Source organism: Musca vetustissima, unplaced genomic scaffold, assembly GCF_032173495.1.
Source record: "Musca vetustissima isolate MV318-11 ecotype Yass unplaced genomic scaffold, APGP_CSIRO_Mvet_v1 utg20865, whole genome shotgun sequence".
NCBI classification, from domain to species: domain Eukaryota; kingdom Metazoa; phylum Arthropoda; class Insecta; order Diptera; family Muscidae; genus Musca; species Musca vetustissima.
Genome location: NW_026887999.1, coordinates 5,958 through 30,228, shown reverse-complemented (window position 1 = coordinate 30,228; position 24,271 = coordinate 5,958). Strand labels below are relative to the sequence as shown.

Sequence of the window (24,271 nt, the reverse complement as noted above, 5' to 3'; positions counted from 1 at the left end):
AAATTCATAATTATTGGAAGAGATTGATTCAATTTATTATTCAATATTGATCATTTGTATGCATTGTAACTGCAATACATTTAGTCATTTTACAGTCGCCCACCACCCCACCTCATTCTCGATTTTTTATTTTTAAGATTTTAAATGGACTGGTAAATGAATACCAATGATTGTGAAGGTTTGTAACTTTGCACAAATATATTTCAAGATTTAAAAAGGAAGTAAACTAATTTACAAAAAATGTTTGTTGTGTTTTTTGTGATCAAAGAAAAGTCCTTATTTTCGATGGCGAGCTTGATAACTCCTCACTGGAACATCGGAATCCGAAAATTCCAACGGTGTTAGAAAGAGTACATGTCTGGCTCTCGTATGATTACTAGGATTATTGACTTCGCACAACAATTAACAAAATGGCGGAACTTTGATTTTTTTTTTTTGGAAAATCGCTTATTTTTGACCACAAACTATGTTAAAAAATAAGGAAGAATTTTCACTTGAAATTTTGTAGGGACATTCTATAATTAGAGTAGATTCGAATTAAATCAAAACAATTTTTGACACCAAGAATGGGGGGTCCCCTTAATTTATATTTGAAATACAAGATTTATAATCGCTTAACTATTGTGCGCAGCATCCGAATTTGTGAACGTGAACAGATTTCGAATTAGCATATTTTCTTAAACAATGTACCAAAAATCATGAATGTGCTCGCAAAATTTTTTTTTCAATTTTTTTAATGGAATTTTAAAAGAATTTTGTAATTTTCCATATGTATCCCAACATGAAATTAAACAAGCTTAAATATGTTATCTTTAACTATAAGTGACCTGACTAATATCATTCCATACATATGCCTTTCTGCAACCTATGCTAGATTTCATTTCATTCCGTCAGATTTTGAGTCGTTTGCGTACAATGAGACAAATTTATGTAAATCGATTTATAGTACACTGAATACGTGCTATTCGGTATGCCGCACTGTTTAAAATTTAATCTAAATATGTATGGAAGCTATGTTTGCATCTGCACCAATTTCCAAAAAAAAAACCATAAAGCCATTCTGGCCTCAATTTGCAAACTGTCGTGTCAATGAACCGATTCAACGAAACTGGCAAGAGATTAAATTACTTAAAATTCAGTAAATTGTTCAAAATTGTGTGCCAATCGGACAAATTTTGGGTCTTTAGTGCACAATTTACATAAAATCGGAAGAAATAAAATATGGGAGCTATATCTAAATCTGAGCCGATTTGCACGGAACATTAACATACATTAATGTAGACTTAAATCGATGCAAATCGAAAGATATATCGGGATTTTGATACACCATTTACATTAAATCGGACTAAAATATATATGGGAGTTATATCTAAATCTGTACCGATTTTCAGGAAACATAATACTATGCCAAATTTCGTACAAATTGAAAGATAAACAGAGACTTTGGTACACCATTTACATTAAATCGGGCGGACGAACAAGCATCCATATTGGGGAGGCTTCGAAATAAATGCTAGTGGGAGAGCTTTAGCCTCCTACTTGACGGATTGCCCCAATATCGAGATATTTTCGGCAACTTGTCCCACCAGACCCAATGACAACGGCGGTTCCTTCATCGACGTTTTCATGCGCACCCCAGGCCTAGCCTTGGTGGGCGGCGGCTCCCCGGTTGCCTCTTTCGACTACGAGTCGGATCATAAGGCTATCGAGGTGCTGCTCCACTTGGGAGGGTTCGCCACCCGAGAGGCTAGAACCTTTTTCAACTATGGAAAAACGAATATACCTAGGTTTAGGTCCAAAATTCGTAATGGTCTTTCCAGCATAATTCTCCCAGCCGACAGAAACGTGACTGTGGAAGAGATTGACTCAGCGGTCCATGACCTTGAGTCAGTTTTCAGGGGCGCGATTGATGCCTCAGTCCCTAAACATAAGTCCAAATCTATGGCTTTGGGAAACCTTCCCCCCCATATTCTTGGTTTTATCCGGGAGCGTAGGAGAATCTGCAGGACCTTGCGCAGATCGAACGATCCTTCCCGCTTCCCTGCTTTAAAGGCCGATATCCGGAACTTAGATCGGATTATCGAGGACTCGATACGAATTTTCGAGCACGATCGTTTTCAGTCCTTCCTCGAAAAGATACAAGTCGACAACAACACCTTCGGGCAGGTAAAGGCAGCTGCCGGCCTTGCCTCTAGGGATCCAGTTGCCGATCTTGTAGGTGGTAATGGAGATCCAATCGTTAGTGACGATCTCAAGGCTGAAGCCTTAGCGGATCATCTCCAAGGTGGCTTTTCCTCCGCAGCTGTTCCGGTTGTCGATTCCTTCAGTAGTTCGGTACTTCGAGCTGTTGAGGGAATTGATGATCGGACACCTCTGGAAACTTTCAGTGGGTCTTTTGCTGCAGATGGCTCATCGATCGATGACTCTGCTCGTTGGGATGCGGCTGGTTTTGTTCGCCCTGAACATATTGGCAGCGCAATCGCTCGCCGCAGGGCCAAAAAATCCAGCGGTTTAGACCGTATCCCGGACACCGCCCTGAAATTGGCTGGGAATGTAGTTTTTACTTTTTTGTCCCTCCTTTTCAACCATTGTCTCAACCTCGGCTATTTTCCCACAGCCTGGAAACAAGCGATGGTTATACCCATCCTCAAAAAGGGTTCTCCTCCTGATAGGTGTGGTAGTTACCGCCCTATTTCTTTGTTGTCTGCCTTCGGTAAACTCTTTGAGTCCTTTATACTGGAGCGCATCAAAAAAATTGTAGAAGATAAGCGAATTTTGAAAGACAATCAATTCGGCTTCAGAGCTGGGCACTCTACTTCACATGCCCTCACGGTTTTCTCCTCCTTTGTTATCAAAGGGTTTGACAGGAGACGTGGTACGATTGCTGTAGGCTTAGATTTTGCTAGAGCCTTCGATTCTGTTTGGCACGACGGAATCCTTTACAAGCTAAAGCAATTTGGGTTTGATATCCAAACGTGCAGGCTTGTAGCCAGCTTCCTTAAGGACAGGAAGTTTAAGCTTAAGGTAGGCGATAGCTTCTCTAGTGTCAGAGCAATCAATGCTGGGGTACCCCAAGGTTCTCTACTGGGCCCCATTCTCTACAATATTTTTGTGAGCGACATGCCTGAACCCAGTGGAAATGGGTTGCAACTTCTCTATGCCGATGATGTCATTCTGGCCATGTCTGGGCCTAGAGCTAGTACCGTGACCGCAAGCCTTAACGCCCATCTTGAGGAGCTACACAGATATTTTTCTGTGTGGCGCCTCAAGCTGAACGTGGGCAAGTGCTCAGCGGTAGTTTTCAGGGGTAAATCTAAGGTTGTATACCCTAATTTTAGGTCCTTCCGCCCGATCCTGAAAATTGGGGGCGAGGAGGTGCAGGTGGCTGACAAAATCCGGTATTTGGGTGTCATCTTCTGCGAGAAATTCGAGTTCATCAGGCATGTGGACTTCATTCTCAATAGGGCGAAGAAAATATACTTTTCCTATCAGGGCGTTCTTCGTCATAGCGCTGGCCTCTCGAATGAGGTTAAATTGTTGATCTACAAACAGATAATCAGACCTGTTGTAGCCTATGCTTTCCCAGTATGGTACCTTATCTCCTCCAGCCAAATGGATAGGTTGAGAAGATGGGAAAGATCAGTACTATCGTACTGTTTAGGTCTTCGTCCCACCGTTAGACCTGATGGCTCAATAAGAAACCCTTCCTGTAGGGCGATTTATGACAGAGCCGGTATGGATAGGGTTGATAGATTCCTAATTAGGGGGGCCCTAAACTTTTTAGAGAGGTCGCATGGACTTCATAATGTGCTGGTGGAGGATTCCCTGCAGTATGAGATTGATCCGGAGTTCCTGTTTAGCAGAAAGCATCTGCCTCCCGCCGCGCTCGAGCAGCTCAATGAAGATGGCCTACTATTTGTAGACGACCAGTTGCTGTTCTACCATAGACGGCTAAACACAATGGACCTACACAACACTGTGTATATCACTACACAGTGATTGTGTTATCCATTGTGTATCTGTAAATATCTGTAAATATTGTAAATAGTAGTTTTAAGTTTTGTTTTGTTTTTTAATTTTTTTAATTTTTAATTTTAGTTTTAAGTCATTTACTTGCCCATTTTTGTTATTGAATTTTTTGGGGCCTTACTTATGTATGCATATAATTTGTTCGTTTATTAGTATCAGCTAGTAGTATAACTACAGCTATTTTATTTTTATGTAGAAGGTAGCGAATAGCCACACGTTTATTTATTTATATATAATTTAGCAGTAAGCCATACTTGTGGGGAAAATGAAGTCCACGAATGATTTTTACTCTGCGGGACAATTCAAATTGTATTGGCGTGGCAAAGCTACACGGACCGAATGCGAGAGCGAGAGTGCAAACACATTGGAGATTTAACCGACTTGCCGACACCCGAAGGAAAGCATCAATGAAAAGCTATCGGGAAAACTCCTTCAGTTGCTGTTCAACGTTTGAAAAATCATACAAATTTCGTAATGTCAGGCGGATTTTTTAAAATAGTCACAAACGAAGACTAAAACTGTATTGACGACGCGCGCTTCCCAAACAAACGGAATACAACGACGAGATTGGAATTGTTACAAAAAAAAAAAAAAAATTAAAAAAATAAATGTGTGTGTTTTGAAATGAAAATGAATTGGTTGAAGAGGTCTGTGAGTGGCCGCCAAAGTAAAATGTGAAATATTTTCCACAAAAAAAAGGAATGCAAATATATATTCAAAAGAAGGCCAATGCTATAAAAAGATTTATGAATGGCATTTAACCGCGTCCGCCGTGATTTTAAATAAAGAGCCATGGCAAATAAAAGAATTTGCAAATGTTAAAATTTTGAAAGATTCCCTTCACTTGGAGCAACGCGAACAAGGTGCGTACGTGCGTTCATTTGGCGAATTTCTGTTTTTTGTTGTTGTTGTTGTGGTTTTTTGTTAACATGATCCTTTGTGAAAAGTGACAGATAACACATTTTTTCGTCTAACTGTCTGTCTCTCTGTTCATCTCAAGTGCAACAAAATCCGACAGCGTTACGCTCAAGTGTTGTCAATTTACGGAACGTATAACTCCAAGAAGGATACAATTTCTGCAGAATGTTGAATCCTGAAATGGAAAGTGAAACCTGAATCTTTGTACTGTCGAGGGGAAATTGTCTGTCGTTTCGTGACTTTCAAACATGACTTGCAACACACAAACACACAGAATCTCATTTTAGTTGTTGGTCTTTTTTTTGTGTTTAGTGTGTCCTTTTGATTCGATTTTGGAGGCTTTCCAACTTTGTGCTGTTTGATGTCAGGACCATGTTAGTGGCTGCGTATGTGAGAGTATGTGTGTGTGTGAGCATGTGTTGGAATGTTTATGAACGTAAGCGTTTGTATGAATGTGCTAACGCCAATTGCTTAAGTGTTTTTTGTTTCTTTTTCTACCAAAAAGAAGACCATCTAAAAGAGATGAAACCATTAAAAAATAAAAAAAAGCAACAACAAATACATTAAAACACATATGAAAACGTCATAAAAAAGGCTGCTTCTTTAGGCCTCAAAATGTAAAAAGCTCAAATCGCGGTTGAGTGTGTGTGCCCTTTTTTACAAACGTCGGACTGTGTGAGTCTTTGTGTGGCTGCTGAGGTTTGGAAAAAACACCAAACGACTACAAGGATAATACAAACAGAAAACGTAATAAAAATAACACATTAAATACATATATATTTTTGTTCATGAAAACTGCCACAAAATGTGTCAAGAGATATGAGTCCTTTGGCAAATACAAGTGAGGCAAGGCAAATAAAACAAATTTCATTAGTTTCAAAGGATAAAACAAAAAAAAAAAAAATATATGGAAATTTGTGTTCAAGTGAAGGACCGTAAAATGAAGGGTGCTGTGAAAATGCTATGTTATTTAACGAATTCATAAATACAAAAAAAAAAAAAAAAATCAAGAGAAAAAAATTAAAATAAATAAATAATGGCCGTTCGAAATTCAGAGAATTTTGAATGAATGTAGTGTTAAATGTGACCATAACTGGCCGAGCCAACAAGTTGCTAAACTATTTGGTTAATTAATTGATATTAATTCATGTGTAAAATCAAACTATAAGAAAAAACACAAATTAAAAGTAATTAAAAAGTGCATTCAAACTTAGCCATGAGAAAAAATTAAACCATGAAATGAAAAAGCTAAAAAAATAATACATTAGCTAGAAATTTAGCGCAATATTTAAACAACAACATACAACTCAAACCTAAAACCAGTAAGGAAAGTAGTAGAAGTTGGACTGGGGCGACTATATGAATGAAGTGATGAAGGGTATCACTATGGGTATATTGAACAGATGCATCCTAACAGAAGTCCATTAACATGAAATTTGATGAACTAAAATATGTGACCTTTATTCAAATATGAACCGACCTGTTTTCTTTTCTTATTTAATTAACACGAAGTCGGTCGGAAATATATATGAGTTATATCTGTACACGCAATTACGTCATTCTATTCTAAAAAAAAACATGAAGAGTTTGGTGCACCATTTATTTAAAATCGGATGCAAATAGATATGGAAGCAATATACAAATATGAACAGATTTCAAGGAAAATTGTCACAGGTTAGGTTAGACTAATTTCAGCACGTTTTGTTCCTAATGGAAATATTTTGGGTTCTACTTTGGTAAACCATTTACATTAAATCGGACAAACATATATATGGGAGCTACATCTAAATCTTTACCGATTTTCCGGAAACTTTATACACACCGTTCTGAACTTCATCGAGTACGGTATGCAATCATAAGATATCGAAAGATACACCATATACTTTAAATCGGTAGAAAATATATATGAGAGCTATATCTTAATTTGAATCAATTTTTCCTAATTTCAATAGGGTTCATCCAATTAGATCACAAATGCGACATGTACTTTGTTTACAAATTAAAATCAACAGACGGGCGGACGTGAATAAATCTATTCAGAAAGCGATTCTATGCATATTCTAAAACGGAACCATATGTCTATCTCGTTTCCTTTTACCTGTTGCACAGTGTGGTGAAGGGTATAAAAAACCAAAAAAAAATCTATAAGCATTTTAATCTGCAGCTTATAAACAAATTTTATCATCCGTGTTTCATTCGCTCAAAAATTAACAAAATGGCGGACCTTTGAAAATATATTTTTGGAAAATATCCTAGTTCATACGATAGCTATACACTCATAGTTCCTGATTTGTGACGCACGCATATGTGCTATACACTGGGCAATATGTTCCTGTATTTTTTCGATATAATCAATGGATCCACCCAAAATGGATGCTGACATTTTGAAGCTGAATTTTCGGTGTTTTTTGATTTTTTCTTATAATCAGGACGCGCAACCAGATAATGGGCTAAACTGATTATAGGATTGTAGAACTCGTGATTTTGCTTCGTTTAGTGTATATCTCATGAATGTGCTCACCGTAGCTTCTTTGTAATTGGGTTCCAAATACGAAAATTTGGAGCGTAAATATATAAAACATATTTTTTGTGTCTAAATTTAAGAAAGTCCATTCAAATGCAGTGGAACCCCGCGTGATTTTAGCCCGGATCTAATGAGCCCATTTATGTTCAATTCCGCCCAATAAAACGGCGGATATACGTACCTTGAATGTGGGAAAAACTGCAAAAAAATATTTTCACATACATTCATTCTTGTGTTATCATATTCGCGAATCTGTGTGAAAATAGGTCAAAAATATATCGATACGCGAATATCGAACCGAATTTTATCCAAAATTGACTGTGGAGGCACATCCGCGTTTCTTAACCAATCCTTTTAACATAGATATACTTCTGTTTATTTTCATAGGAGATTACTGAAATCGGATGCGCATAAAAATCGTATGCACGTTGCGCCCTTTTTAATCATATTTAGGGTTTTGGCATAGTAAAGTGCATCGAGCGGCACACTTTGGCCGCTTAATAAAACCTCGAAAAATGCATAATTATTGGAAGAGATTTATTCGGATTATATGAAAACCGCATGCGCACCAACTGATTTCAACTAATACGCGAACTGTATGATTTTTAATGTTGATCATTTTCATATGCTGTAACTGCAACATATTTGGTCATTTTTAAAGTCAAAACTCTTAAGAGAGCAATCTACCGACATTTAACAATCATCTAAAAGAATATGTAGAAGAAATCGTCACGTGTTGTTGAAGATCTAGACTAAACCGTATTATCTTAACCATTCACAAAAAATCAAAAATTAAAAAAAAAAAAATAACATTTTGTGGCAATTCAAAACTTAATTTATTTTATTTTCAGATATTTTCATGCTTTTATTTGTTATTATTATAAGAACCCATAAAGGCAAATTCCCCATAGGTTAAGTTTCTGTATTATGGAGTAATGATTTTTTCTGACAATTCGATATTTTTGGGTTGACATGTGGTATGAGTAATATTTCTGTAGAACATTTTGTCCATTGCTCAATTTTCTGAGTGTTCTTTTCGTGCTTACTTTTGACATTTGAAATTACTATGACAAAGAGATAAATTAATATGGGGAGAGATATACAAATTACTCACACTTTCGTTTAACCAATATTGCGGAAAATGTCACACCCTATTGATTCTCAAAAATATTCAATTGAAAACCTTAAAGAAACCTAATGATGAAAATATTCTCGTACAAAATCCATTAATTTTAAATGTAAAAAATGCCATAATTTCAATATACCTATATATGTATGTATATATATTTTTTTGGGTTTGTCATATGTACCCTGCAAGTGTTTCAGGTGATTAGCACGAATTGCTTTTGACATTTTAATCATTGGAAACATTTTAAATTACTTTAATAAAATTCGGTCCTCTTGTGTGTCATAAAAAATGAAATCATTGTCATCTACTAATCCCTTGATCCGTGTCCATGTTCGTTCATACAAACATACAGTTGTATGTATGTTTGTGTAACCATTTGTTTTGTTTGATGTGTGGCTGTGCCATCAAACCACAATGCAAATAAATAAAATGAAATGCCTTTGTTCATCAATCATGACAAGGCATATCAATTTTTCCCACAAACGCTTTGGAGACCATTGATTTTTACAATTATTATTTTTTTTTACAATAAATAAAAATAAAGATAACGCCTTTTTATGTTCGGACAGTGGAATTCGCAATAAAACCACAAGAAAAAAGAGCAAACAACACCAACAACATAATAGATTAATAACAAAAAATGAATAACAAAAACCAGCAATAATGGTATGCCGAGAATCCCTTTGGGGCATGGCAAATTGTCGCAAGAGATGGTAATTTAAATGACCTAAAAAAATCCACAAATGTCCAGGTTAGCAACGAGTGTAGACCAGTTTTGAGAATGATTTCATTGCAATTAAAAGAAATAAGTATTCATATTATTTTATTATACCAGGGAGATAATTGAATTAAGAAGAAAACCAGTAAGGAAAGTAGTAATGTCGGACTGGACCGACTATATGATACCCTTCACCACTTTATGTATATTGTTCTTATGTATCCTAACAACCTCATGTCAATGTTACCTCAAAGGAACATAAACCTTTCTGCAATCTATCGGGCAGATTAAAAATTGTTTGCGTACAATGGCACAAATTTATGAATATCGATAGCAAACTTGATACATGCTACTCAGTATGCCGCACTGTTAAAAATATAGTCTCAATCAGACATCCGTTCGAAATATATATGGTACGTTGTGCAAAATTTCGTGTCAATCCGACAAACATAAAGAGTTTGGTGCACCATTTACCTAAAATATGTGGGACTTATATCTAAATCTGAACCGATATTCTTGAAAATAAACTCACCTCATTCTAGAATTGATTCAGTACGCTATGTCAAATTTGGTGGAAATCGAGAGATATATAGGGATTTTGGGGCAACATTTACACCTCACCTCATTCTAGAATTGATTCAGTACGCTATATCAGTACGACAAATTTGGTGGAAATCGAGAGATATATAGGGATTTTGGGGCAACATTTACATTAAATCGTCAGCTATATCAAAATCTGAACCGATTTTCAGGTTCATCATCATTCTAGACTTAATTTAGTACGCCATGCCAAATTTCGTGAAAATCGAAAGATATATAGGGGTTTTGGTACATCATTTATATATGGAAGCTATATCTAAATCTGAACGTATTTTCTCGAAACTTAACACACATCATTTTAGACTTAATTTAGTACGCCATACCAAATTTCGTGAAAATCGGAGAATATATAGGGACTTTGGTGTACAAATTAGATAAAATCGGACGAAAATATATATGGGAGCTATATCTAAATCTGAACCGATTTTCACGAAACTTAACATATATAATTCTAGACTCAATTCAATGCGAATTGCGTGCAAATCGAAAGATATACGGGGACTTTGGTGACCCATTTTCCTTAAATCAGACGAAAATATATAGGAGCTATATCTAAATTTGAACAGATTTTCACAAATAGGATTCGTCCCTGGCCCAAATAAGTGACTTGTGCCAAATTTCATCCAAATCGGATCATAAACGTGACCTGTACTTGGTTTACAGTTTAACATCTACAGACGGACGGATGGACATGCACAAATCGACTCAGAAAGTGATTCTATGCATATTCTCAAACGAAACCATGTGTCTATCTCGTTTCCTTTTGCCTGTTGCAAACATATGCACAAAGACATAATACCCTGTACCACAGTGTGGTGAAGGGTATAAAAATGGCTAAATGACGAATAAATTCGCCTGGAGACTCTAAAGGTGACCCCCCTCACTCTCTTTTTCCAAAAAATGAATATTGGTTTTCTATTTAGTTCGAACCTACACTTATTCAAGAAAGTCTCTTTAAAATTTCAAGTGAAAATCTCAACATCTTTTGAAGATATAGCCGATGTCAGCATCACGCAACGACAGTGTGCCTCTCAAATTTTAAACGCTGTATTCTCGAAACAGTGTTTTTACGAATGACGGACACGATAACACAAAAACTAATAATCCAACCCGCTCCAAATTTTAACAAGCTGTTCTTTAGCTTGTCAAAAAAGGACATTTTCCAAAAATCAAATTTCATAGGTCCGTTATGTTGTTACTTTTTTTGCGACGTTGATAATAATAATAAACTACTGACGGCCGAAATACTAAATTACAGTCGCTGTTCCTAAAATTTCAAAATCCCCAAACTTGGGCCGGTATGGTGAAATATGTACCATATTAACAGTGCCTTAATACTTGGTCTGTTCCCGTACTGCTAGAATCTACTAATTTGTACTATGTTTTCCGATATCATAAAGGAAAATTTATTATCGTAGTAAAATATTGCAGATTCTGGAACAGACCAACTGTAATATAGAGGAAAAAATAAACGAGTATATACAAAAAGGGGGATCAATATCGGAATGTATTAGTACGTTTACATTTAACCGGATTTCGTTAACCCAGTGGGTTTCAATTGTGAACTCCTTTGCATATATGTCAAATAAATCCTCATAAAGTAGGTTAACTCGGTAAAAAGTTCTAACGTATATGTCGTTTGTGATTATATGGGTCGAGGCTATTTAGTCTTGTATTACGTCATAGAATTCCAAAATGTTTTCAAAAATACGTATTTTTTCGTGCAATATCGATTTCCAACGTAAGAGCATCCGGATTTATCCCGTTATTTTTGCTTAAATGATTGAGGAGGTTCTTAATTTCATTTTGCACATAACTTACTTCCGCTTTTGTTACATCTGTAATTTTTCACAAACCGAAATCTAATGGACACAATACTTTATTGTTTTCCTTTGCATCGGATTCGGCATCTTCCTAGATTTTTTTTTTTTGTACCGAGCTTGTAGTGTCCCGTCACACTTCCAGTTATAAATTATCGTTGATGAATTTCTTCTTCCAGGTAGATTGATATCCGTATGATTTCTGCCCAGGTAGCCGTTACTCGCAATGCTATCTTTGGTGGGTAGAATTCTTGCTTTGCTTTCAAAAAAGGCCGTAACAAGGGTAATGCTTTGGGTTAGTTGTCCTTATTATTTCATATTGTCGTCTTGTTAGATCAGCTTTTGCGAAAATATTGAGTGCTTGAAATGGGATCAAAGGAACAATTGTAATATGCTTTTCTGTATTTAAAACCCTTTGTTGTTAATTCCTATTTCTTTGAGCACTTTTGAGGCAGATTTACGTTACAGAATGTTCCATTATCTTGTTTACAACTCACTCACTGCCATGACATAATCTTTTATTTATACTTCGTCCCCTCTCGCCACAGAGGTTTCTTGACGATCTAGTGGTACCTCGATTACTAAGAATTTACCAGTGCAATATGCCCATATGAACTAACTTTGGAACAATAACAACAACAAGCATACAGGCGATAATGTGGAATAGCGAGAGCTTAACTGGTGTAGTTTTAGGAAGCAGCAATAACAAAATAAATACGCAAAAGGTTGTAGAAATTTCGATACAGTAGTTGTTGTAAACTTTTCAAATAAACTGCGTATCAGAAATGCATCTAAATGATTAAACCTACTAGTCATCCGTAACAATATACGTTATAGGATCGGAATTGAATATTTCGATGAGTTACAAACGGAATGACATAATTAATGTTTGCATCGATCAGAGAGACGCGTCACCCTTTGTTCGGCAATTAAATTAAATAGATTAAATCGATTGTAGACGCTATCGACATATAATTTGTCATTTCTTCTAGTCCTCGCACTAATCATCTAATGCATAGTGTCGGATTCAACACAAATATTCAAATATTTCAAATTCAAATTGTACATGACTAGGACCTACATATGAGTGTTTGTTCAATACGTACATCAATTAAAAATGATACGCGTTCGCAATTTGTAATATTGCCCGCTACACAAAATGCTCAAATGCAATTTATTTCCATTTGTCGAAAACTATATATTTACGAAATGTAATTATAAATTAGAAACATTCGAGTGATTTGGTTGATAGTAGTGTTTGAGAGACTACTCAATACGCCATCAAATTAAATTTGATTGGATGTCATAGACATACAAACACATCTATATCGGTACATTTCAAATGTGTACATCCTGGCGCTTACAGTGGTTGCCTAAAGTCCCCAAAATGCCGAATTATGTGTGTACCATTATATGTGGACTATCCTAAAAGGTGTTTCCATATTGATTGCTTCCGACAGCAATGCATGCTATCCAGAGAGAACAGAAAATACCAAATTTTAGAGAAAACGGTTGAAGAAACTTGCCACAAATCTTTAAAATACTGAATATTTGGGGTATTGTTATAGGAGTAGACCAAAATATCCAAAAATCCAATTTCAAAACCAAAAATCGTGAGTGTAATATTAATGCATGTGCAAAAATGCATTTACTAGTATAGAAGATTGAGTAGGTAAAGAAGTAGGAGCATTTACAACTATTGGATTCATACTAGTAGGGCATGAGAGGATGCTTGGAGTGGAGGTCTCGATCGGTGTACTACAACTATCTCTGAGAGTATAAGCAAATGTGGCGGAACGACAACTTGAGTGAAGCCTTGGTAGTTTCTAATGCATTTTTGGAATTTTTTACAACCTTATCCACTGAAAGTTATGTTACGAATTTATTCTCCAAAACACTAAACTTAAACATTGCCTTTTTTTCTACATTGCACTTATTGAGAGCCTAGTGTATATACAATGAGTAAGGATTTGCATACATGAATATAATACCAATGCATCGTCAAAATGTACAGAGTCTCTTGATGTGTTTGTAACGATGTCAGGTCGCAATTATGGCGCGAACATCGCGAAATTTTACATGGAGAAGGTGATCGGGGCAAAGAATAAGCATGCCTGTTTTGGTAAGGATCGGTCAATATTTAGCGGGTCAAATTGACCCCGACTTTTGTGTGAAAAATTACAAATTTTGTATTCTATTGCTTATATATTTGCCCCTGAAGGACAAAGACCCGAGAAGTTGATTGTATATCCAAGAGGAGTGGTTGACCTTTAAATTGATACCAATTATATGGCCGTACGTACTCAGATGTGGGAGTTACACTTAAATATTTACAGGTGCTTACGTACTGAGATATTATTTAGTAACCCATTACCACACAATAGGGCGGAAATATGGCACTGGTCGCTCTGAAATTTTCCAGTTGTGGTCAAGGACAACGCCTAGTATTTTCGGGGATGATCAGATATTAATTTTGGGATCTATTGGACCGAAGACTTAGTTTTTTGTGCTTTTTATACCCTACACAACTATGTTGTCAGGGTATTATAGCTTTGTGCAGCCCCAAAATTTGTAACACCGCGAAATATTGGTCCTAGTCCCACCTTTAAGTATACCGATCGTCATATCTCGACTAGCTGAGTCGATCTAGACATGTGTGTCCGTCCGTCCGTCTGTCCATTGTAATTTGTAAACACGATACAAACCACAGTTATGGACCAATCTTCACGAAATTTTGCATGTAGAATGGGTTCTGGCCAATGAATACCCCTATTGTTTTTGGGAAAGATCGGTTAATATTTAGGGGATGAAATGGACCAAATACTAAATTTTTGTCGGTTTTTCTGGTCGCTCCAGAGGCCGCAATAATGGCCCGAACATCGTGAAATTTAGCATGGAGACGGGGATCGGGCCAAAGAATAAACATGCCTGTTTTGATAAAAATCGGTCAATATTTAGCGGGTCAAATGAACCCTGACTTTTGTGTGAAAAATGACAAAATTTGTATTCTATAGGGAATATATTTACTCCTAAAGGACATAGACCCAAGAAGTTGATAGTATATCCAAGAGGAGTGGTTCACCTTTAAACTGATACAAATTATATGGTCGTATGTACTCGGATGTGGGAGTTACATGTAAATATTTACAGGTGGTTACGTATTCATATATTATTTAGTAACATATTACCACAATAGAGGAGGGAAATATAGCGCTCATCGCTTTGAAATTTTCCAGGTATGGTCAAGACAACAGAATATTGAGATATTCGGAAAATATGTATTTGTAAGGAAGATGTGCTGTTAATCTCTAATCGGTCAAGAGGGTGCAAAAATCACGAAATATTGATCAGGCTCGAAATAAACATACGCAAAAGTTAGAGTTCCGTGGTAGTTGTGTAGGGTATAATATGGTCGGCCCCGTCCGACTATACTGCTCCGCTCACTGGTTTTTTTATTGAAGTGGTGTATTAATGTATGTTATACATGTCCATACAGATGTTTCAATTTATGGCCTTGAATAATTTAAATTTTTGAAAATGTAGGTGTTAGCTGAAATGTCAAGTGGGTAACTTGAGATTTTCGAATCATTTCTAAAAATTGAATTATTGCACACATTGCTGCTAGTTCTAGTAACGATAAGGTTCCTACGGTTGATGGGATATGATCGCTGCTCTGTTCTGCTGCAGCTTCGGTACCACAGGCGGTACTACAAATAGCTGGAGACGTAGGATGAAGGAATTGCTGTATGTGACGATCCGGATTAGGCTTCGGTCCCCACGGATCCCTGACATACACTCCACATTGTTAGTGGTTCAAAACAACTAGTTTAGAAATATGCCAGTTTTCAGTAAATCAGTTTTTTAGAATTTAAACATATTAATACAATTTCTAACTTAGAAATGAACAAGAAAGAATGTAAGTCAGTAAATTACTTTAATTATTGGTAGTGACAACAAAAAAGTTAAAGAAAAAAAAAACATTGAATATGAAGAAATAGAGATGTCCCTGCATGCGCCGAGAAATTGAAGAGCATTTGCACCGACAACGGTGCAAAAATTAGGTCAAATTATTCTAGAATTTTCAATTGGGAATAAGTCAAGGCAGACGGTAAAAATGTTTTGGTATGAAAATGTCAGAATCTTAAGGGAAAGGGATATAAAATAGGACACACCCTTAGAAAAATATGTGCGGAATTACCTTAAAGCGGTACTTCTAGGCCAAGCTGCATGTAGCTTTTCTTGGTTTGGGCACTTCTCTTATTCCGAACTTAACATTTACGGTTCAATTACGTCTCTCTGCCTCTCTGTTAAAATAAAGTAGACATGTCAGAAGAAATAAAATGTGACGTTTGGCGAGTCTACTACGAGCCGAACACAAATTCATTTATAATACAATCGAAGACCAAAAAAGGACGTCGAGTTTCATAGCTTCCCTTTCGTATCGTCAATGAGGAGTACTACCTTCAAGTTAATCGACGTTTGCACGAAGCAATTTGTTAGAAATACTAAGAATTGCTGAAGAACCAACTCATGGATTTTGCACTATGATTCACACATCAAGGATTGTTTGTGAGATTCTGGTAGAGTGTTGAGTGTACACAAAACCCCGCAGACTTATTCCTTTTCCCAAAACAAAATACACAGAAGAAAAGAAAACGTTTTGCTACGGTTGAGGAGATAAAAGGAAAATGAAATGGCTATACGAAGAAGCAAATTTCGGAAAAATATTCGAAGATTAGAAAATAAACGGTTCATATTTTGATCAGGCATTGAGGTTTCTTTTTTTATCAATCCAAAATATATAGTCCTGATTTGTATTGTTCAATTTTAATTGTGTCCATTTTGTAATTAGTGTTTGAAAAAAGCTGAGGAGGAATCGCAGCGGGATTAGCAAAAGAAGTGGCCATAACATCTGAACTGTTGCAACATCAGGAAGAAAGGATGATGGGACGTCTCTCTTATTTAACGGCGTTTGATTGGATACCACCAGTCGGGCCAAGCTGTTCGAGGACGTCGGGAGAACAACCCCCAGCCAAGTTTGAAACGTTACATCGTGAATTATATGGGCGGATGCCAGTCGTAAGTGGAATTCAGAAACAGGTAGTCGAAGCCCCGGGAGTTCCCCAAAGAGGGGAAACTGTTTAACCTGTACCTTTCTGAAATTCCACGCCCACCGGATGGCATACAGATTGTAACGTATGCGGATGATTGTACGATCATGACCCAAAATTGATGACATTTGCGAGAGGCTGAACCACTATCACGTGGATATAGTTGACTTTTATCGGGCGAGGAATATGGAAATATCCGCCACTAACACCACATGGACAGCCGAGATGCAGGTCCACAATTACAACCATCAATTAAACCAAGGTTGTAGGGGTAATCGAAAGTTACCCCCTATAAGTCGTCCGCACGTGTCACAGCTTTTTGTGATAAGATCAGGAGCAAGGTTCTCAAGTCGGTAGCCGGCAGCACTTGGGGAGCTGACATAGAAACCTTCTTAATGACATACACAGCAAATAATTGGATAGGAACGTCTGGAAAGATCTTCATGATCTGGCGATAGAGAGGTCCAAAGGTACATAAGGGAGCCTGTATATCAACAGGCCTATCATTAGGATTGAGTTGAGGAAACAATTCGAGAATGTCGTGTGAATACAATCCTCGGTGATCACCCGCCTACGATTGCAGCAGAAGAGCAGCAGCTAACACGACAGACCAGAGTGGTCTTGGCACAACTGAGATCTAGATGGTGCATGACATGACACGCTACACCTTTTCAATTGCCCAGCCAAACCGACTCATTTAACTCAGGCGCACGGTGGGAAAAATATTTATCTACCGCTCAGAAAATAAAAAAATTAACTTGAAGGAAACTTTAAAACATTAATGCAGTTTTAAAGTAGAGTGTTGAGTGTACTTAAGTGCGTATAAAATAATCCGAATTAATAAGTTAGAACGGAATAACGGTACATTTAAAATATATATTTTTTCCAATGTTAAAAATGGTATATTTTAGCTATAAAATTGCGATGGTCGTGTGCATTCTGTGAATATATTATTATAGAATTTTGTCCATTTTTGATATATAGTATTAGTATTTAATTAAAGGGAATAGTTATATAACCCATAATTTATTTTAATTTAGGCGTTTCGGGCTAAATATATGTAAGGTCCGTTTTTTTAAATTCCTTCAATTAAAATAGGGGTTCCGTATGGAGTGCAGACGAGTTCAGCGTTTTTTTTATTATTTTTTTTTGTCTGTCTACAACATCATACTAATTTTTTTCCTGCGACTCTCGAATTTATGGCAATTTTTGGAAAAAAAATGCCAATTTGGTGTAGGAAGCTTTTTTAAGGTTTTGTTCACATAAAATTAAAAATTTGTAAATTTTGTTGATATAATTGATCAAATAAGACTTTGAATAGATCACAGCGTAGCAGATAAAAAACAAGTTCAAAATGTCCGTCGTAAGGTTCCAGAAGTTCCGACTGATTTTGAAAAAGTGGAAAATTAATAGCTCCGATCGACCACTTTTCGAAGAAAGGAAGGCACGTATCATTAATGATTTGAAGGAAGAAATGCACATTATTGTTGACACACCTAAGTCAGTATCCGTAACAACAAACGATGGTAATACTGCTGGCGTTTTTTTTTATCCAACTGGTGTTGATGAAAAATTAATTAAAAATTGTAGTATAATCCTCAAAGACATAAAAGTATAATGATAGGACAATCGATACAACAATTCCCAACAGATGGGAATTAAACGTTTTAAACGCTATTTTTTGAGTACAGATCTCTAATTTTATTTACATTTTATACACACATTATCGGGTATTTGCGTTTTTATTGTTAACATGCCTCTGTTATGCCTGATTCCACCTGGATATTTTTTCATTAACTATTTTGTCAAAATGCATTTTGTCGAGCCTTTACGGTTTCTATGTCTTTGTAATCCTTTCAATTAGAGTTGTACAGTTCACGAACGAACTAGTTCAAATGAACGATTCACTTAAAAGACTAATTGAACTAGGTCTTATAAAGTCGTTCTATTTAGTTCATTAAAAGAACGAACATGAATAATCGTTCGTTTTAGTTCGAATGTGAGCGTTTTACTGACCTAGTTCGATTTGGTCTAAATGGAAGCGACGCCGATTGAGCTTTTTTTTTGCATGTAATATTAACAGCGCTTTCATTTAGTAAACATTAATAAAATATATGTTGCCTATCATTTATTTTGGCAAACCATGAAGGCTGTTATATTTTTCATTACCTTTGTGAATAAAGGCAAGTAATTTTTAAATTACTATTATAGTTCCCCAAATTCTTTTGAAACATTTTTTTAAAACACGTCTTATAGGTTTACACAAACAATCAACTGATCGATTCGATGAACATTATTAAAAGAACGACCTATGTAAAACGACAGCTGAATAAAAGAGCTTAATTGCGAACTACTGAACTAGAATACCGAACTAGTTCAATTAAAAGAGCTGAACTAAAAAGAGCGATCAGCTAACTGAACTAGATGGAACAACTCTACTTTCAACCATGACCTGTGGATATGCTATTAACGCAGAGTCATTTAAAAAAACTTATTGAGGAAACATTTATTCTTTTCGTGGAATTATATCCTTGGTTCTATATGCCTTCAAGCATACACAAAATATTAGTGCATGTAGCTGATATAATTAAATGTGCAGCTTTGCCCATAGGAATGTTGTCTGAAGAAGCCATGGAATCCAGAAATAAGGACTTTCGGAACTACAGGGAACTGTACACCAGAAAAATGAGTCGTTAGGAAATGAGGGATCTTCTCAATAGGTTGATATTTTCTTCTGATCCAAAAATATCAAGTTTGCCTCGTAGTACATCTGTTAACCATCGATATAGTGAGCCACTATCTGAAGAATTCCTGGAGGATCCAATGCTACCAACTAATTCAGATCAAAAATCGGATTCTGAATGTTATTAGTATTTAATAAGTAATGCCTAAATTTTATAAAGTATATAGTTTAATGTTTTAGATATATAATATTAACAATAATAATGATACATATAATAACAATAGTTTTTGTCCTTAACACACTTTTTACCCTCCAAATGTTTTGGAATTTTTAAAAGAAGCTCCCATTTAGGGAGTAATATTAATTAAAAATTTCCCAAAAAACGCCCCTGAGCCAATTAATGTGTTTTCCATGTTTCTGAGTAGTGGAAAAATTAAATGCAATAATTGTTGGATTCGGCGGAAATTCGGCGTAGCTATGAAGTAATAGGCATTACAAATGATTGTTAAATTCTTAATTACATTTCCACGAACATCAAAGGACTTTAATTTGGGTGTTCAGTCGAAATCAAATCTATTTGAATTTCTAACAATAACTGATATCAATAGAGAATAAGTTTTTCTGAAAAGTTACACTTGAACACACTTATTTGCTTTAAGGGAAATTTGAAATTTGTCGATTTAAAACAGATGGTGGAAGATAGGGGTATTCCATCAGTGAAACGTTAGAGAGATATAAGTAATACCAGGAAGGGGTAGGCTTTTCTCTCACATATCCAATCTTATTTTGTTTCAATCTCTGCTTTGTTGTGTGAAGAACTCATCGCTAGTTTATATTACGCTGGCAATAGAATTTTGGTTTTATGTCGACCCTAACATGTCTAACTCAGCTTATGTCGACGCAGCATGGCGAAGATAGGAGTATTCCATCAGTGAAACGTTAGAGAGGGATAAGGAATACCATGGAACGGCGGGCTTTTCTCTCACATATCCAATCTTATTTCGTTTCAATCCCTGCTTTGTTGTGTGAAGAACTCATCATATTACGATCCGTGGCAATAGAATTTTAGTTTTTTGTCCACCCTAACAGGTCTAACTAACTGATAAGAACTGCGGCCCCACAGACAGAGCTTATGCCGAGGCAAAATGACCATCTACCCAGAACGTCAGTTAGTTGGTTCCACTTCCAAACGTCAGGGGTCGCTAGGAAAGGACAAAGAGATGAAGATTTAATTAAAAAAATACATTTTTGAAAATTGTATTGCAGTTGGAGTCTGAGTCAAAATTTAAAACCCAAGTCTGTAATTTGGTATTTGATTTTCTCAGAGGGAAAACCACCTGCCATCAAATTAAATATTTTTTGGATTTGTCAAAATTGTATGAAAAGTTAATGAATAACATACAGTGAGCAGTAAAAGTCATGGTACCCTATACAAATAAAACATATTCAGTAATTGCTCAAAAAAAATTTACAACATTTAAAACATTTTTTTTTATTTTATGTATTCACTCCTATAATACAACAATGGAAAGTACTATTTCATTTATTTGTTCCAACAAACCATAAAAAGAATCGAGATCGTGTAAACTCCAAATTTTTGCACAGCATAAGTTATGGTACCCCTGGTCAGAGCTGATATTACACATCATTTATGGGATAAAATCGTTTAGTAAAATAGGTGGCAACTATTTAGAGTTTTGTCAAATAAACCGCGATCAGGCCGTCCCAGGAAGCTCAACATCAGAGAAGAACGAAAAATTTAATGTATTTTTTAAAAAAGGATCCATTTACCAGCTCTTCTTATATCGCTGCAGACTTAAAAGAATCATTTGGGAAAGCAGTTTCAGCAGACACGGCACGTAAGTGCATCAAGAAGTGTGGATTCAATGCTCGCACTGCCCGCAAAAAACACTTGTTAACAAAACAAACAAAAAGAAACGTGTCGATTTTGCAAATGATTATAAAAACAAGACAAATGAGTTCTGGGAAAAATTTATTTTCTCGGACGAATCGAAATTTAACATATTTGGGTCGGATAGAGCTCAATCCAAAGAATACTCGGAAAACAGTAAAGCACGGAGGGGTTGGAGTTATGGTATGGGGATGCATGTCAGCAACTGGTGTTGGCAATTTGGTATTCATTGAGGAAATAATGAATAAAACAGTTTACATGAATATTTTGAAACAAAATTTGAATCAAAGTGCTGAAAAACTCAACATTCTTGATAACTATGACTTCTAACAGGACAATGATCCAAAACATAGCTGCTATTGACGTTAAGAATTGGATCGTATACCATACACCACACATGCTGATAACACCTCCACAAAGCCCCGATTTAAATCCGATTGAGCACCTATGGGATCATCTAGATAAACGAATCCGAAATTATACAATTCCCAGTAAGGCCCAACTCAAAGAAATACTTCTGACAGAATGGGGTAAAATATTGTCCGACTACACTAAAAAACTTGTATACTCAATGCCCGAACGATTGAATGAAGTTTTAAAACTCAAGGGATATCCTACAAAATATTAGTTATGTCAATTTAATTGTAAAAATTAAGTGATATTAAATAATTTATTATTTTTCTCCAGGGGTACCAATACTTATGCTGTGCAAAAATATGGACTTTTCACTATGTATATTTTTTATATTTTGTTTTAATAAAAAAATTAAATATTACTTTAATTTGTTGTTGTATAGGATTGAATACATGAAATAAAAATATATATTTGAAATTTTGTGAATTACTTTTTGAGGAATTACTGAATATTTTTTTGATTTGTATGGGGTACCATGACTTGCTGCTCACTGTATAAAATTTTTAATTTAATTATAACATATTTTGTTTACATTTTTATATTTCTTGCAGAATCTATTTACAAAAAAAAAGGAAAACGTATCGATCTATTGAAGAAATGCCAAGACAACAAATTGAAATTTTACAACACAATGCAGCAACATTTGATATTAACAACAAAAACAATAGCCACCGACAAACAATAACAAATTGAAGAAGCATTTGCCAAGGTTTGTGTTCGTGCGTGTTTTATCAATTTTTTTTGTTTTTGTTCGACGTTTTCAGTGTGTGTGAAAAATGCATAAAACTGATTCAGATCTGCTCAAGTATGTAAAGCATCAAAATGTGGCTTAAGTTTAAAAATGTTGCCACACCTGTAATTGAAACGTTTCATTTGTTGCTATTAACTCTAATACTCGGCAATACATTCCATGTTAAGCAAATTGACGATATTGTCGTTATGGCTGCAACAATAACCCACATTCCAACAGCATCAGTAACAACAACAACAACGAAAACAATACCAACAACAACAACCGGTAGTGAAGCTGAATTTACATCAGCAGCAGGAGCATTATCATCATCGTCGTCGTCGTCATCATCATCATCAGTGGCATCAAGTGCACCAAGGACAGGAGGAACAAGTACATCAGCATCATTGTTATCGCTATCCACTTTGGCATTGCCACAATCATTCCCAGCGTTGTGGGAAACGAGTACTGCAAATAGTACAACAAAATTACTCAATTTATCTGCAAACACAGCTGATGCAATAACGTCGGGTAAGTAAAAGCTACTATGAATGCATGTAGACTAGAGAAGAGACAGAAGGACGGATCGCGGGCAAACTGACGAACGAACGAGTGAACGGATAGACAGGCGGAAGGAAGAGTTAACTTAGCGTAACTACATTCTAACTCTTTCGGGGAATGTTGCCTAAAAGCGCAAATACGCACACACCCTCCCTAGACACATTTACCAAGAAATCTAACAACCTTCGAACAAAAAACCAACTGAGAGCGGAATATGCGCTGCGAAATAACTTTGAATGAATGAAAAATAATTATGGTAACTAAATTCAACGTCAAAAAGTTTTTGCAATTTACCAACTGTTATTCTAACATTTTTATTACGTAAATAATATTAATTTTGCAAGTAAAAAATAAAAAATAGTTGAAACTTATGTAAGGGGCGGCGATATGGCAACTCTGAAACTGGGCAAGCATTCACTGGAGGGTAGTTAGTTTGGATAAGACAATAGTTTATTACTTCATAAACATTTACTAATAAATAATTATGAGTTTTACCATATAAATAAATATTAAAGATTTCAAATTTGTACAAAAGATTAAATGAAGCAAGTATAATCAGGAAGGGCGGTTCCGACAAAAGTCAAACGAGGACGATAATATACAACAGATGCTTCTAATTTATTTATTTATTTTTTATTTATTATTATTTATAATTTATTGTATGCAGTAAAATCTAGATAATTGCTATTTCGCCAATCCGGATTATACTTTTATCGGGACGAGATTTCACAATTCATTGCGTATTTGATTATCCGGATTATTAGCCTCTATTCGACTCTATAATGCGGATTGTAAAGATACATTATATTATAACTAGCTGGACCCGTGGCACTTCGCTGCCCCTACCAAAGGACAAAAAAGTAATACCATAATATGGTAATTTTTACGATAGAATGTGTAACTGACTTAGAATTTGTAAACGTATAGCATTATTGGTATGAGAAAAAGCCATAACTAATGTAGCAGTGCATTCCAACATCGCGCAAATATTCCAAATTCGAGGTATCAAAATATTGGGGTTTCTGGAGGAGTGTGTGAAAGAAAATAACATCCTTAAGTGTCCACGGTAATATGTATACCGAATATATTTTTCAAAAGAACATCCAAGAAAGCGAGTAACAT

The 24,271-nt window shown here is 35.7% G+C and overlaps 1 protein-coding gene across 1 annotated transcript; it reads left to right on the top strand.

The window, feature by feature from the left end:
• Positions 1 to 1,626: 1,626 nt before the first annotated feature.
• On the top strand, positions 1,627 to 23,119 carry LOC133335827 (uncharacterized; the record flags this gene model as incomplete). The annotated part of the gene is made up of 3 exons (XM_061544125.1): positions 1,627 to 1,710; positions 2,122 to 2,553; positions 22,777 to 23,119. Coding segments are annotated over exons 1-3 (859 nt in total), but the record flags the coding sequence as incomplete, so codon positions are not given.
• Positions 23,120 to 24,271: the final 1,152 nt, after the last annotated feature.